This window comes from Temnothorax curvispinosus, unplaced genomic scaffold (genome assembly GCF_003070985.1).
Source record: "Temnothorax curvispinosus isolate PA1 unplaced genomic scaffold, ASM307098v1 QBEX01015014.1, whole genome shotgun sequence".
In the NCBI taxonomy this organism is placed as follows: domain Eukaryota; kingdom Metazoa; phylum Arthropoda; class Insecta; order Hymenoptera; family Formicidae; genus Temnothorax; species Temnothorax curvispinosus.
The window spans coordinates 1-13,797 of record NW_020224794.1 but is presented as its reverse complement, the minus strand read 5'-3'; the positions used below and the strand labels follow the sequence as shown (position 1 = coordinate 13,797).

The 13,797-nt window shown below is 36.3% G+C and overlaps 1 protein-coding gene across 3 annotated transcripts; it reads right to left on the bottom strand.

The window, feature by feature from the left end:
- Window positions 1-245: 245 nt before the first annotated feature.
- Window positions 246-13,247, bottom strand: LOC112465198. 3 transcript variants are annotated; one of them, XM_025032630.1, is made up of 11 exons: window positions 13,157-13,247; window positions 12,730-12,999; window positions 6,571-6,837; window positions 6,138-6,476; window positions 5,837-5,956; window positions 5,579-5,754; window positions 4,857-5,145; window positions 4,668-4,749; window positions 4,437-4,581; window positions 4,163-4,352; window positions 246-4,082 (listed from the first exon to the last, which is right to left on the bottom strand). In XM_025032630.1, exons 1-11 carry the CDS (start codon window positions 13,245-13,247, stop codon window positions 3,931-3,933), a joined length of 2,121 nt encoding a protein of 706 aa, XP_024888398.1. In that variant the 3' UTR covers window positions 246-3,930. The 3 variants fall into 3 exon arrangements, with proteins under 3 accessions (XP_024888398.1, XP_024888399.1, XP_024888400.1); XM_025032631.1 differs by having other exon boundaries at window positions 4,857-5,130; XM_025032632.1 differs by lacking the exons at window positions 12,730-12,999; window positions 13,157-13,247 and having other exon boundaries at window positions 4,857-5,148; window positions 6,571-6,794.
- Window positions 13,248-13,797: the final 550 nt, after the last annotated feature.

Here is a 13,797-nt window from a genome sequence, read left to right as displayed (position 1 = left end):
TAATGCATATGTAGCTATATGTAACAATAATGTAGTACTGAGTCAGTTATAATTGGCATTGTTAAAATAACTATAAAAATGTAGTTAATGGTAGCACCGAAAATAACTAAAAATAACTAAAATTGTGGTATCTGCAATTATTTTTTCTCTCAGTATATATATATATATATATATATATATGTTTGTATGAACTTTTTTGCTTGTTTTTGGGTCCCGAATCACCTCCCGAAGTGGAGTAAGCGATTTTTCGGACACCTTGTATATATATACATGTATGTATACATTATAGTATATATATTGATGCGCTTTTTGATTCTGCGGTTTAATCGTCGCTGCGTTGGACTTTTAATTTAAAAAAAATGAAGATACATCTTGTTTTTATATATAAATTTTTAAAAATATAACTTATTTGGCCTTTCTTATTTGGTCATTACAAAAGATTTTAATCCTCTTGACAAAATAGATTGAGAACCTCTAGTCTAACGTTACAAGAGTCTGGACAAGATACGTGAACAGAAAGAATGTAACAACTTTATAATTGTGAAATACGTATTGGCAAAATATAAACGTTAACTCGTGAAACTGTAATTCTTGAGTGTACGAACAAGTAGAGTGTAAGAACAAGTAATTCTTTTTGTGTTTACGTATTGAAATCTGTAATCATGTATGAAAGACGAACATTATCGAGTTTGGAAAAACGATTTATAAGGAGCTCGCGTTTCTCGATGCGTTATTTAAACAAACGTAGTTGCTCTACTTAAGTATGTCAAACGATATCGTTCTATAATTACTCATCGCAATAATAAACGTACACACACGTGCACCGTCGATATAAGGTTTCTATATTTGGATCGATTAGTCACTAGTTTGGCGTGATGGTTTCTTGGCGCTCGACCAGCCCCATGATTTATTTACATGGGAAAAGTTGTAAAATATCAGTTGATCGACAATCGGATTTATCTTCAATGCATTGAAGTCTGGAATGCGTGATCCTTGATATATTTTCTGTAGTTTCGAAGTTTTTGTAAATAACATTTAATTTACTCTTACGGTGTTTTTTTTTAAATAAGAAAACGCGTCTTTATTTTTTATTCGCCAGAAGTTGACCCTGCGGGCACACTATCACTCTCGGCAAACAGCTGCAAATAAATATGGTCACAAAAAAAGAAAGAAGGATTCTGTCAAAACTGATCTGAGTTTAATTACTGAAACATTCGCGTATATAAATAGGGTACAAATATATGTGATTGATGTGTATTGATGGGTATGTGTGTTCATTTCTGAATGTCTACTGCACAGTCCGACTTAATAATATATATATAAATATATACATTTTGTAAATTGTTTTGTATACCATAAGGAGTCACACTCGTAAGCATTTCTAAATAAATAACCGTTTTAATGCAATATAAATCTAATAAAAATTTCAATAATTCTAATAAGAATGTGTAATTTACTACGATTCTTTCTCATTAAAATGTATTCTGTGAATTTAAAGAATTTTTCATGAAATTCAATTATTAATGGAGCTATCTTTCTTAATCCTCTCCTGTCGTCCCTTTGATTTAAAAAAATGTTCACAATTTTGATTGTGACCCCTTTAAAGCAAGCACCTTAACCGGAAGTCTTAATTTACTCCACTCAATTCGGGCTGTTTATGAATTACGTAACGTTTCCAGAATAGGAAAAACCCGTAATACCAAATTGATATGTCGCCATATTTTAAACAAATGGATACGTATTTATCGTTTATTTTATAAATTAACAATTAACTGTAAAGAAATGAATTGTAAAATTTACTTTTACGGAGCGAACATTTTCGAATCGAATGGTCTTACGGACGTTAATGTGTTTCTCTCGTCTCAATATTTACGCCATATTATTAACAAAATATTTACATATTTATTTTTAAAACGGAAATAAGGATTTTATTTTCAAAATAGATACTTGCGTACTCATTCATTATGGCAGTGATTTGAAGAAATGAGAAGAGCGTTCAGCAAGATATTTATAAAGCGAGTTTACTAATTGAGTGGAGTTGATAAACTGGGAGAAAATATCATTGTCCTTATAGAACTATTCGGCAACTTATCTCACCGATAGTACATTGTACCTCGAGTATTTCTTGCTTTAACACTCTGAACGCACACGGCTAATATTTCGAGGGCCCTCGAGCTTCGGAAACACGCAGAAGACTATCTACACTTCCAGTAACCGAATGCCCGAGTGCTTCTCTTCTCTCATTAGTTCTAGTACCAGTACGAGTTTAACGAGTAGAGGTACTCTCGCTTGTAAGTCTCAAAAGAGCTTTAGCGGCTTCTCGCAAGCGGTTGGTACTTTAAGACATTTTCTCGGCTATCAATATCACCGTTATTTAGCTAATTGCAACACTAATTAATCGCTATATCAATACTCTTATTGGAAATAGAATTCTCGTGCACAAGAATAAAGTTAGTCGTAAAGTTCTTTCGTTCTTTTTTTTTCCGTAAAAGATACGAATCGCTTCGAAAAACCGCTAAATCCGAGAAAATATTTTCTCGGTCATTCCTTTTTTTTCCTTCCTTCGTCTATGCTTACATGCTTAATCGCTATCTTAACGCTATTTGTATCATTAAAAACGTTAGTGAAGCGTGAACCTTTAAATACCGCTAGTCTTGATGCGGGTTACAAATCGATCTCCGTTAACTAGAAACCAAAGCCGCATCAGTCGTTTCAAACAATGCCGAAAATTTCGCTTTCGAGCAACGCGAAAAATAAATTCGCCGCTCGCGTCCTGTTCTCCTTGCAACCCGATCAGAAGTAGCCACTAGAGGACACAGTTAGCTGTTTTCTAAGAATATTCTTAAATAAAATCTACTCATTGCATTTTCAAGGTGGTCTTTAGTCGCGAGTTAGCTCCGCGAAATATGTCGTGTGTGTACGTATGCGTGTGTCTGTATGTATGTATGTGTGCAGAGGAGAGTCGGTCGCCAACTTTTCAACAAACACCTTCAAAAGTCCGACATGCGCAAAACCATCATTCAAATTTCCATCACAGTCGCTGATGTAGCATTGTGCTTTCCTCATACGTAAAGATAAATCGCGTCAGCGAAATTCAGCCGCGACATTGCTATTTCAGCAGCGCTTTGACATGCACATTTCGGTGGCCAGAAATAAAAGTAGCTTGTCAAGTACACGCGTCCACACACGAAGTGGCTGTGTATATTAAAGCCTGGCAGAGTCATCTAATATATTTAGCGTTTAACGATAATGAAATATTGCACTGTTACAATTTACGCATTTTGTTATATAATCTGTCACCGTCTTAAAATACGTCACCTTCGTAAAAGTTACGATATTCATGAGCTGCTCCTTGCTAAATATTACCTCAGCTGAGAGAGGAGTCGAGTCATCCTCTTCGTTCGAGACCTCGAGTTCGCGTAGGCGTTTGCATTTCGGTATATAGTACAAGAGATCCGTATAATCTTCATCGCGTCAGTCAAAGTAATTTTTAATGTGTGTGTTTTATTCTCGCGTATTCGATCGATATCATTTAAATAATTCTTTCGAAAATGTTGGTCTATATTAATGAGCATCAGTATTACCGATAATATCACTATTCACTCGGACATTACATAATCGACTTCTATGATCGTCATCAATGATATGTCGCACAGAATACTAAATGCATTCTAGATGCGCATTATGATAACATGATCGTCTCTCGATTGAACGGTGATCTTTTATCTTCTTATGCGCTTTATCCGTTGTAAATATAATGAAAATGAACATACAATAGGAATGAGAGGACGAAATATGAATCCTTTGATAACTTACGATATGAGCATGCGTGTGTGTATGTACGTGTGAAAGTGTGTGTGAACTATCGCACTTTTCGCGTTTATTCCATTTACTTTTGCGAATGCGCTCTGCGAACGAATCCATGTCCTTTTAAGGCATCATTTTACGAGGTGTCAGCCATTTCTTCATGTAGTAACAGAAAATCGTGGAGATATAGATGAGCACCAGAAGAGCGCACGTCACCCCGAGCGCCAGCACCGAGGTTTTCGTTGGACACGGCTCCACGATGGTTATTGTTTTGTCTGGGAATAAAATAGTGTGTCTGGTTAATAAGAAGTTACACTTCAATCAAAGAGATAAGAGTCTTCCTGCGCGATCTTACCTGCTTCGTTAAAGTCTATGCTGGCATCGTTTTTCAGGAAGTCGGACTGCTTCTCGTCGCCAAAGTCGAGCACCAAGATCTCTTGAGACAGAGTCATATCTTCGGTTTTTTCCTCCGTCGAGTTCGCGATACTTCTTCTACGTCTCTTGCCCCACGACTCTACGGATTCACGTCCCCACTCGCAAACGGCCTAAAGTGAAAGAAATTGTTGGAGGTTTTCTTCCTCTATGATGCGAGACAAATAGGAAAACTAATTAACTAATTAAATAATTACCGGTTCGCAAGGTCCCAGACAGTATTTCACGTTACACTGGAAGATCACGCCGTAAGATTCGGTGAACCTAAAGGCCTCGTATACAGATTGCAGAGCGTTACCATCGGGAGTGAAGCTGGGGAAGATGGAAGGATCGACGGGACATCTGAAAATTGGAATATTAAAAATTTTGTAAGCTTTCTATTTTTTTACTGAGCATAATCGAGAAACAGAATAAAATTGACAGAATACCCTTCGTCGTCGATAATTTGAAACGTGCTTTTCGAGTCCTTTGCCATAGCTACGCAACTGCGAGCGAAAATGCCGTAAGGAGCTGCGTACGAAATATTAATATTAATTGTCGTGAATTGTTATTGTATCGTTGTTAAGATAATTGATTTTTTTTTAAAGAAAAAATGAACTTGCTGGAAGCGGACTTACTATCTTCCGGGATTTCGATTCTAAACGTCAATTTGTCACCAATGCGTACAGTTTCGACTTCTCGCGATCGGCTGTCGAGGATACGAATCCTCGGTGGAGGCGCTTCCGGCGCACTGGTGATACTGATCATTTCCGGATCTCTGATCGGCATCATGCCGAACGTGATATTCTTCGAGGACATATCGTACGTGCATTTAACTTTGTAGATTTTGTCGGCCTTCGTCATTACCACAGAATGATGTTGCAGTACGACCGTGTTCGAATATATTCCAGTCTGAAAACCGTCACGCTGCCATGGTGAAAAGAAAGTACAAACAGAGATTATGTACTCAAAGAGAGGGGGGTGTGCGTTAGTGTAAATTCTTTATAAAAAATATATAGATGTGGAAGAGATCCTTTTTTTTCCCAAGTTGCGTAATATACAACCGTGCAGTACGCAAGAATGCGGTGTTAGTCAATAAATGTGACAGATCGAAATGCAAGAATATTGGATACGTGATAAAGTGTTTCTCGGTAGTGCTAATTTTCTTATTTAATTATTTCTAAGCATGCATATTTCGAAGATACTAATAAAAAATATTATAATTGCAAAATTGTAACTTTTATCATATACAAAAAAATAAAATAATATCGAGAAATTATTATAACTGGAAAAAAACTTCCAAAGATGCAGTTACAATACTTTTCAATATTACTCTATCGTCATCTTATATATCACTTACCACGCTCTGAGTGTTACAATCCTGTCCGCTCATCGTAAGATCGAGTCTGAAGAGATCGCTATTAATAACGTCGATATTGCAAGTCTCAGATCGTCCGAGAGCGTAGATACGCCCGTTGAAAGGCTTGTTTGTACGAACTTGAACGGCAATACGAGTGTCCTTGCAGTCAACCGATACTGTAATATTAATTATTAAGATTAATACATAATTTATATTATTATACGGCATTATGGTATTATTAAGGTATTAATTCCGTACCGTCGTAGCAAGTTCCCGTCTTGTCGCAATTAATGTCGTTTCGGGTGAGATTGTTTATCGTAGAATCTTCCGTGGTCTCGAAAACGACCGGCAATGGGTCCGATATTGGCCCGGTACCCTCTAAAATAACCGTGTAACTAATATATCACGCATACACATTTAGGCTCTTTTATAGGCTGTATTCCGATATTCACCGTCAGCAATTTTCAGTACTGAAAATCTATAGTATACGTGATATAAAATATAGATTTGCAGTACTGACAGTGAATATCGGAATGCAGCCATAACCGACATCCCTTACTTTCGCAGAAATTCTCGAAATAGGTGCCGACTCGTTCTCCATTATCGATCAAGGGCCTCTCCGCATTAAGATACGTCGACGGTCCGTCCGGGAGAGTCCAGTGGTCCAAATGGAAGAGCTGACAATTATAAGCCGACCCCTGCGGCGCGCCGCGATAAAGGAAGGATCTGCAAAGGAACTCGTTCTCAATTTCGCAGGCTAATCTGCAAGCGGACTCGCTCTGAACCTGCAGCTCCTTATCGGTGTAATAGTGCAGGCCCGCGTATTGCGCAACCTTGTCGTCCGCCACGCCGATTCTGGGCATTTGGAAGATCCTTTGAGCCTTACAGGCCTCCTTTCCTGTCAGCGCCCGATTAAACACACAACTTTTATTTTCTTTCTACGTAAATATTTATAATTATTTTTCTAACGTTCAACTTCAAGACTGTTTTACCTTTCAGGCATAAGTTCTCGAAGTAATCTACTCCTTGCGCGTCCACGAATTGAACGTATTGACCTGTCGTTCGGCGATCTGAATCGCCCAGGTGACACTGGAGCGTCACGTAATTGTACTCCACGGAACGGCAGGTAAAGCGATGCTCGTTTAAGCAAGCCGCGAGACAAGCCTCCTTCGTGGATGTGTAAATTAATGCGTTGTCCAAGCCGCGAATCATCTTGTTCGGGATGCGCTCGAAAGCCCACGGTCGCAGACAAACGTTCTCTGAAATAATATATATCTATAGAGATAATTTTACTTCTCTTTTGCGTTATGTATGCATTCTCGTAACACTTATATGATACAATCTGCGCAGTCTGGCCGCAGATCTTACAAACGCGCTTGTACATTCATAGTTATATAAATGTTCTAATTGGTATTTATAATTTACGGTTTTCTGTGATAAATAGATAATATTCAAGTTAAAACCAGCGTTTTTCTTCAATTTTCTCCACAAAAGACGAAAACTAAAGGAAAAAAAAACTACATTCATGAAATCTCCGAATAAAAACCGGGAAAATCATGAGCCTAATCCTGGATTAATAATCCAAATAAATTTATAGTTTGCATTCGGGGACTAATACTAAGAATATACTAAGAAAAAATTTAAACCATTAACTAACGTTACTAAAGATAACGTTGCTAACGATTTGCTCTTTATTGCTTTCTTCCTTGAAATGATAAAAAGCTTATCAAGACTTCCGGAGTATATATCATCAACAAGAGGCGGGAACTGTCAAGAGCCCAGCACTAAAGATTCTGCGCAGAAAAATCATAAGATGCTGGCATGTGACTTGGCAACTTGGCATCTGATGTCGACGATGACGCACGTAGCTACGCTTTTTGGCTCGTAGGCCCGGAATGTATTTCGGCCCGTTCGACGTTCCAATTTCTTTTGTTCCGCCCTCAAAACCGGCGGCGCTAGCTGAGGAGCCGCCGATGGCGGAAGCGGTGCCAACGAACCGCTGCGACACGTGACTACTTTACGGATGAATCATCACCAGCAAATTCCTGACGCCACTGACAAATCGCTCGTTCTGAACGAAACTTCGTCAACTTAATAAGTCAACGATTATCTATTTTATTAATCGGTTATATGAAATATTTGCTGATATTCTACATGATATGTTACACCGTTCAACAAATTACTTTTTTTCGAGCACAAGAACGAGAATAATCATTTCTTATAGCTCTTTGGACGCTGAATACAATCTCGTTTGCCAAATTGCTATATCACGTCACAATTTTGAAAAATTTGCAGTTAAAATTGCAAAAAGGATTTTATTTTAGTGTATTTTGATATATTATAATACGATATTTTATAAAGAAGTGTTATTACAGTCAAAATTAAGTATGTTGTTAGGACTTTCCGCCCTAAAAAGAAATTTATTGTGTCGATTATGGTTAAAAAGATATTGATTATTAACATATAGCCTATTGCAATCAAAATTAAACATGTTGTTACTTTATGCCCTTAAAAGGATTTATTGTGTCACTTATGGTTAAAAAGATATTGATGATTAACATGTATAGAGTCTATTAGTCAAAATTGCGACTTACATAGACAATTTTAAGGATCTATAAAATATTTTTAAATTATGTTATTCAAACTTAAAGGTTTTCAGCTGAATATTAATCTAATGTCAAAGTTGACAAATTAAAAATGACGGAACCAATATGACGAATATCAAAAGTAAAAATTTGACCATTTTTAATTATATATCGTAGTTTTAATCTGCCAAATTTTACTTAAAAAAAACCTTTTTTGCAACTTTTTTAACTGAAAAAATCTCAGAATTGTGACATGATAAAACAATTTAGTAAACAGGAACATAATCAGCATTCAAAAAGCTAATTTCGTTCTTGTGCATTTTCTTTTGTTGAACAGTGTTATCTGATTTAAAGGATTGTCTTAAATAAAAAAATCAGAGAGTTACTTGAATTATAAAAGTTTCAGATTTATGTTGTGCGCCAATATCAGAGAAAACGCTCGGGGCTCGGCGTCAATATCAAGTCTATAATGAATTTATGGAACGTACTGGTATTACGCTCGGTTAGCTTTACAACTGTTTATGTAAAATTCTGCACAGTAATTGTAACCAACCGGTTTGCAACGATCAGTGAAACAAAGCTCGTTCTCTTTCGAAATTTTCATTCGTCCTCCTCGCAAGTCGAAGCAAGTAGCGAGCGAGTTTTATGACGAACAACTAAGCGCCTTACGACGCGGAACAACTCGCCAAGAAAATCGCCCTACTCGTTAAATAGACAGCACGCAATTTCTTCAAGTGCGGGAATTTTCCTCCGGAAATTCCCGCTCGGGGCCTGTTATTTTAACGGAAGATCCTCGTACGCTAAAATACTGAATAAAATCTGGCACTGTCGATATTTGAGGTGTTGAAGAATTTCACGAAAATATTGCTTGTTAAAAATATGCAGCTACGGAAGTTTATAGAAAAATATTGTAGAGAAATTGTACTATGTGTGACAGATTAATTAAACAAATAGGCCATTTTTCTTATTACAAATACCAATGCCTGCATATTTGCACAAACAGCTTTTTCCAAAAGAAATGACCGGAAATCTATTTCCTTTGGATATCATAAACGTTCAATGCGATTAAATTTCGTATGTCCACAAAAACTGATCATAATGAATTTCGCAAAAATAACAAGATTCTTTAAAATCCTTCCATACTCCAAATTGATGAAATACCTCCGTAAATAACGAATTCCGGCATACGCTAAACAGGCTTAAACTAATATTAGAGTTCTACTTTGAAACTTTCGGGAATCCTCAAGCCTCCTGCGATTCATGCAGGTATATAGCTTTTGTGATTCTTGCAGGTAGTTTGTGGCAGGTTTTCTGTTTAAATGCATTCGGCATAGTTCCATGGGTGCGCAGCATTACGAATATAAGAGGTCGATTCAACTAAAGATTTTTCTTGTCAGCATCCAAGGAGTACTATACTGAAACGTAAAAGTTATTTTGCGCGAAAACGAGGGTCGAAAAATTGACAAAGGACAAAACCGGCTACCTGACCACCTATGAGAAGCATTTTGTGCGCATTTTCCTTCGAAAAAAAAAATGTCAACATTAAAGTACCAAAATTTAGCTTAAATCTGATCCTAAAATATTTGCTTTTCTATAATAACTATTATAATAAATGCGATAATATTATGTTTTAAAGTAAAATTTACTTTAAAATGTGTCACTTCTAAAGATATGCGAACTATTCGAATTCAAATTTCTATGATTCAAATCCGAACTATTCGAAAATTTCAAATCTAGATGGATCGAATACGAATTATATATATTGTCAATTATATAAAATAACATTTTCCGTTAATAAGGAAAAGTAAGATCATGCTAATAGGCGCATTATTTTTAATTTTTGACATCGCTGTAATCCTATTAAGTTGTAAGTAAAAGTTTGAATATGCGTAAAAAATAATAAGCTATGAGTATTGACAACAATAAAATAAACTGTATTATTTACTATTTTATTTTAATTTATATTTAAATATGTAATTAAATAATGTTATTAGATAATACATTAGAGTATTATAATAATTTATCCATGACTTTTTGCCTAATTTTTTTAATTTGCCGCGACATTAAATAAAATATATTTTGTTAGTTTTATATTAAACAATTAAATATGTTTTTTGCTTTAAAAAGAATTTATATTATGTAAATCAATATTATTTTTCCACATTAAAATATTCTCCTATTAGCCACATGTTAATCTTCCGGCGGGTGCGCCCTGTACAAAATATTGCGTGGAATGAGATTGAAAATTTGAAAGAATAAGAGATATTATTGTAAAATAAATATTATGCGGTGAAAGTTTACAATATTTTAAAGCTTACTAGATGCTGAAGGAATAGCTCGGGAAGCCGCGACTCAAATTGGAAGTTTCCATGAATTCCCTTTCCCTCCAGAATCGCCGCGCGTGTACAAAATACCTATTACACACGCGCGCCTGACGGAAGGTTAAAAAATGCAATCTATAATAATAATAATTATACTGTTAACTGAAAATTATATTCCAACGATTTGATTCAAAATCATTCTATTCGCTTCGATTCGAGTGAAATTTTATCGATTTGATTCGATTCGACATAAAAATTCTTGATTCGCACATCTTTAGTTAGGGGAGAGTTGTCGAATGCGTACTGGTCGCCTAAATCGTACCTCATCATTATTTTATATTATTACTTAATATAAGCAACATAATAACAAAAACATGAAATAAATGAGAGAAATGAATAATATATCTATATAGGTAAAAATTTAACAGGTTACATCTTGTTTTGTGCGTGCTAACGACACGTTTTAAAAATTCAAGTACAACTGATGTTAATTTTTAATCAATTTATGTAACTGATAATAATAATAATGTAATCATGCAATTTTATTATAAATTTTTATATTTATATAAAAGGTGATTTATTGTAGAACATTTTACATTCTTCGTATGGATATATTTATTTGCAATTATTTAATATAAAGATTAAATCGATATTTTTATAAAATCTATCAAGTTTCCTATATTGTATTACCACAAAATTTCCTATATCATGCTGTATACACATCTCTAGGTTACATGAGTTTAGATAAATTTAGATAATTTTAGATAAATTTAGATAAATTTAGATTATGTTAACACGACAGTGACGTCCTTACCTTTTCGTTATTGTTATTTATTAATTATTAAGTACTTGATCTTTTTTTGATAAATTATTAATAAAATAGGTATCATGGTTAATGATTCTTTTTATTAATCTTATATTTTTAATTATTTTTATTCATAAATTCAATACTTTCAAGGAGGTGATTTAAAAGACCCACAGATACGATTTTAGGCAATTGGTTACAAAAAAAACAAAAAAATGTTACAAAAAAACTTATAACAAATTAATTTGTTATTGGTAAAAAGTTAAACATGTAATAACAGATGTCTGTGGAACCTCAAGCTACGATTTCCAACGTTTATTTGCGTACAAATCACTACCAAATGGGAAATATAATAAAAAATAACTTAAGTGGTACGCATTCGGCCACTTTCCCCTACTTCCCACAAAAGATATTCCTTCACTATCACTTTTACTTTAGTATACGTACTATACGTATATCGATATCTATCATGTTATATTATATTATTTTATTATATTATTATTATATTATTATATCATATTATTTATTCTCTTTTATTATGAAAATATCAATAAATAATTTTAAATTATTAAACGTAAAAGTAATTAAAAATTTTGTAATCTAATTGATTTTCACTGTTTTCGAATATATTACAAACAATATAATAATATTTCCTACATTAGATACGCCTGACTTAAACGTATCTTCATTTGTGAAGATACATGATGTTTATGCTTCCATCAAATTCCCTATGTTTTTAAGGGTCCCACAATGAAAAATATAAGGAACAAGGAACATATATTAGCGATTAGAATCAAAGAATCTGGAATAAAGCTAGTGTAGCATTGATACACGGGTTCCAATAGGTTAAAAATCTATTGCCTGTGTTTTTTATTGTGTATCTAGTTTTATTCCTGATACCTTAGTCCTAATCGCTAATATCTGTTCCTTATATTTTTCATTGTGCGGGGGCCTTAAGTCTTCTCACTAGTCGCACACTTAACAGTCGTATTGTTTGTCTGGGCAGACCCTTTTCTCTGTTCGATGAAATTCTGCCAGTTATAGCATTCGCTTTGTGAAAGCGGCTACATCTATACCGACTCGGCTTTGCCGAAAGCCTGCTCGCTTTGAGTTTTAAACTCAAGTTAGATTATCGTGTTTCACGGTCTATCCTTCGTGTTATTTTGCTATGCACATAAATATCGTAGCGCGGCCTTTTCCCATCGTAAAAATCTCAGTCTTGCGTAAAATATTTTTTCATTTGACATTTTTCTCTTTCCGTTTACCACGCTTTCATCCACCGCTTCCTGGGTACTGGACCACATTAAAGGGGCATTGACCTAAGCAGTGCGTTTCTTAATCTAGAAAACATTCAAGGTGCGAAACAAATTTAGGTTTTAAATGCACAGCGATGTGCCTGCGCTCTCTCTCTCTCTCTCTCTCTCTCTCTCTCTTTCTCACCGGATCTTATCTGCAGTTTCGTCATGTAGTACATATTGGCGGCCCTTTGGGGCTGCGCGGCCGGATTCGTGGCGGCCGTTTCGTTCTGCAGCTGGCAGAGAGTGTCCTGCATCGGCGCCAAGGGATTCACGACGAACGAGAACGCGGCGGCCTGACATTCCGCCTCCTCCCTGCACCATCCTTGGCACTCGTACAACGACAGATTCCTCACGCTGTAATAGGTAGTGCCGCGGTAATCGTAGTCGGTCAGCTTCTCGAACGCCGTCCTGGCTGAAACGTGGAAGCAATTTTGCCTCTACTGAGTGCCATCTTCCAGTAGTACGCCATTACACGACAGCAATCGGAAGGCTCTTTTAGAATTCTATTCAACAATTCCCACTAGAACCTGATGGCGAGAGAGCCTCGACTAATTTTAGAAAATACTTACCCAACGCGGCGTCGCCGCTCGCCAAAAGTGCCGTGAATATCAGGCTCGCGGCCGTGGCTGCTACCGCCGTCCCGATCGCAAACGAGCCCATCTGCAATGAGAATGAGGAAACCACGGTTACAGAAGCCGTAATTAGAACCAGCCTGACCGAGTATTGTTCCTCGAGCTGGCGCGGAACTAACTCGTACTTGGCGTCCCACGAGGAACAATTTTCGCGCGCGCCATACGTACGCCAAATAATATAATTTCAGTATAACGATACACGTGAATGCATATGAGAATGAAGCACATTGCAAAGCACGTCGCTTCTCTAACGAAGCAAATCGACACTAAAAATGCAAACGGTTGCGAATGGCGGAAGTTCCGCTTCCAAGCGATCGGATACACGCTAATCCGGCATAATTCTCAGACGGGGATTCTGATAGAAGGGTATGAGTTAATCACCCCCCGGTTACACGCCTCATCAGCGCGGAGAATCTGACATGATCGCCGCTCGCTGAACGAGTGTTTAACGCTCATAAAAGATTCCGAGAGAGGATGATTCCGCGATCGAGGAATCATCCTCTTCCGAGATCGAGGAAAACCGCGCGCGCAGTACATCATTCCGCCGAGAGTGTCTTCTCGCGATCCGCTCGCGCGCT

Excerpts from the sequence above, each read along its gene's own strand:
- LOC112465198 (XM_025032630.1), bottom strand. The coding sequence starts at position 13,247 with ATGGGCTCGTTTGCGATCGGGACGGCGGTAGCAGCCACGGCCGCGAGC. Across the intron at positions 5,957-6,137 it reads TTTCGAGAATTTCTGCGAAA|AGGGTACCGGGCCAATATCG; the intron begins GTAAGGGATGTC and ends CGGTTATTTTAG. Across the intron at positions 4,083-4,162 it reads CATAGACTTTAACGAAGCAG|ACAAAACAATAACCATCGTG; the intron begins GTAAGATCGCGC and ends TTTTATTCCCAG.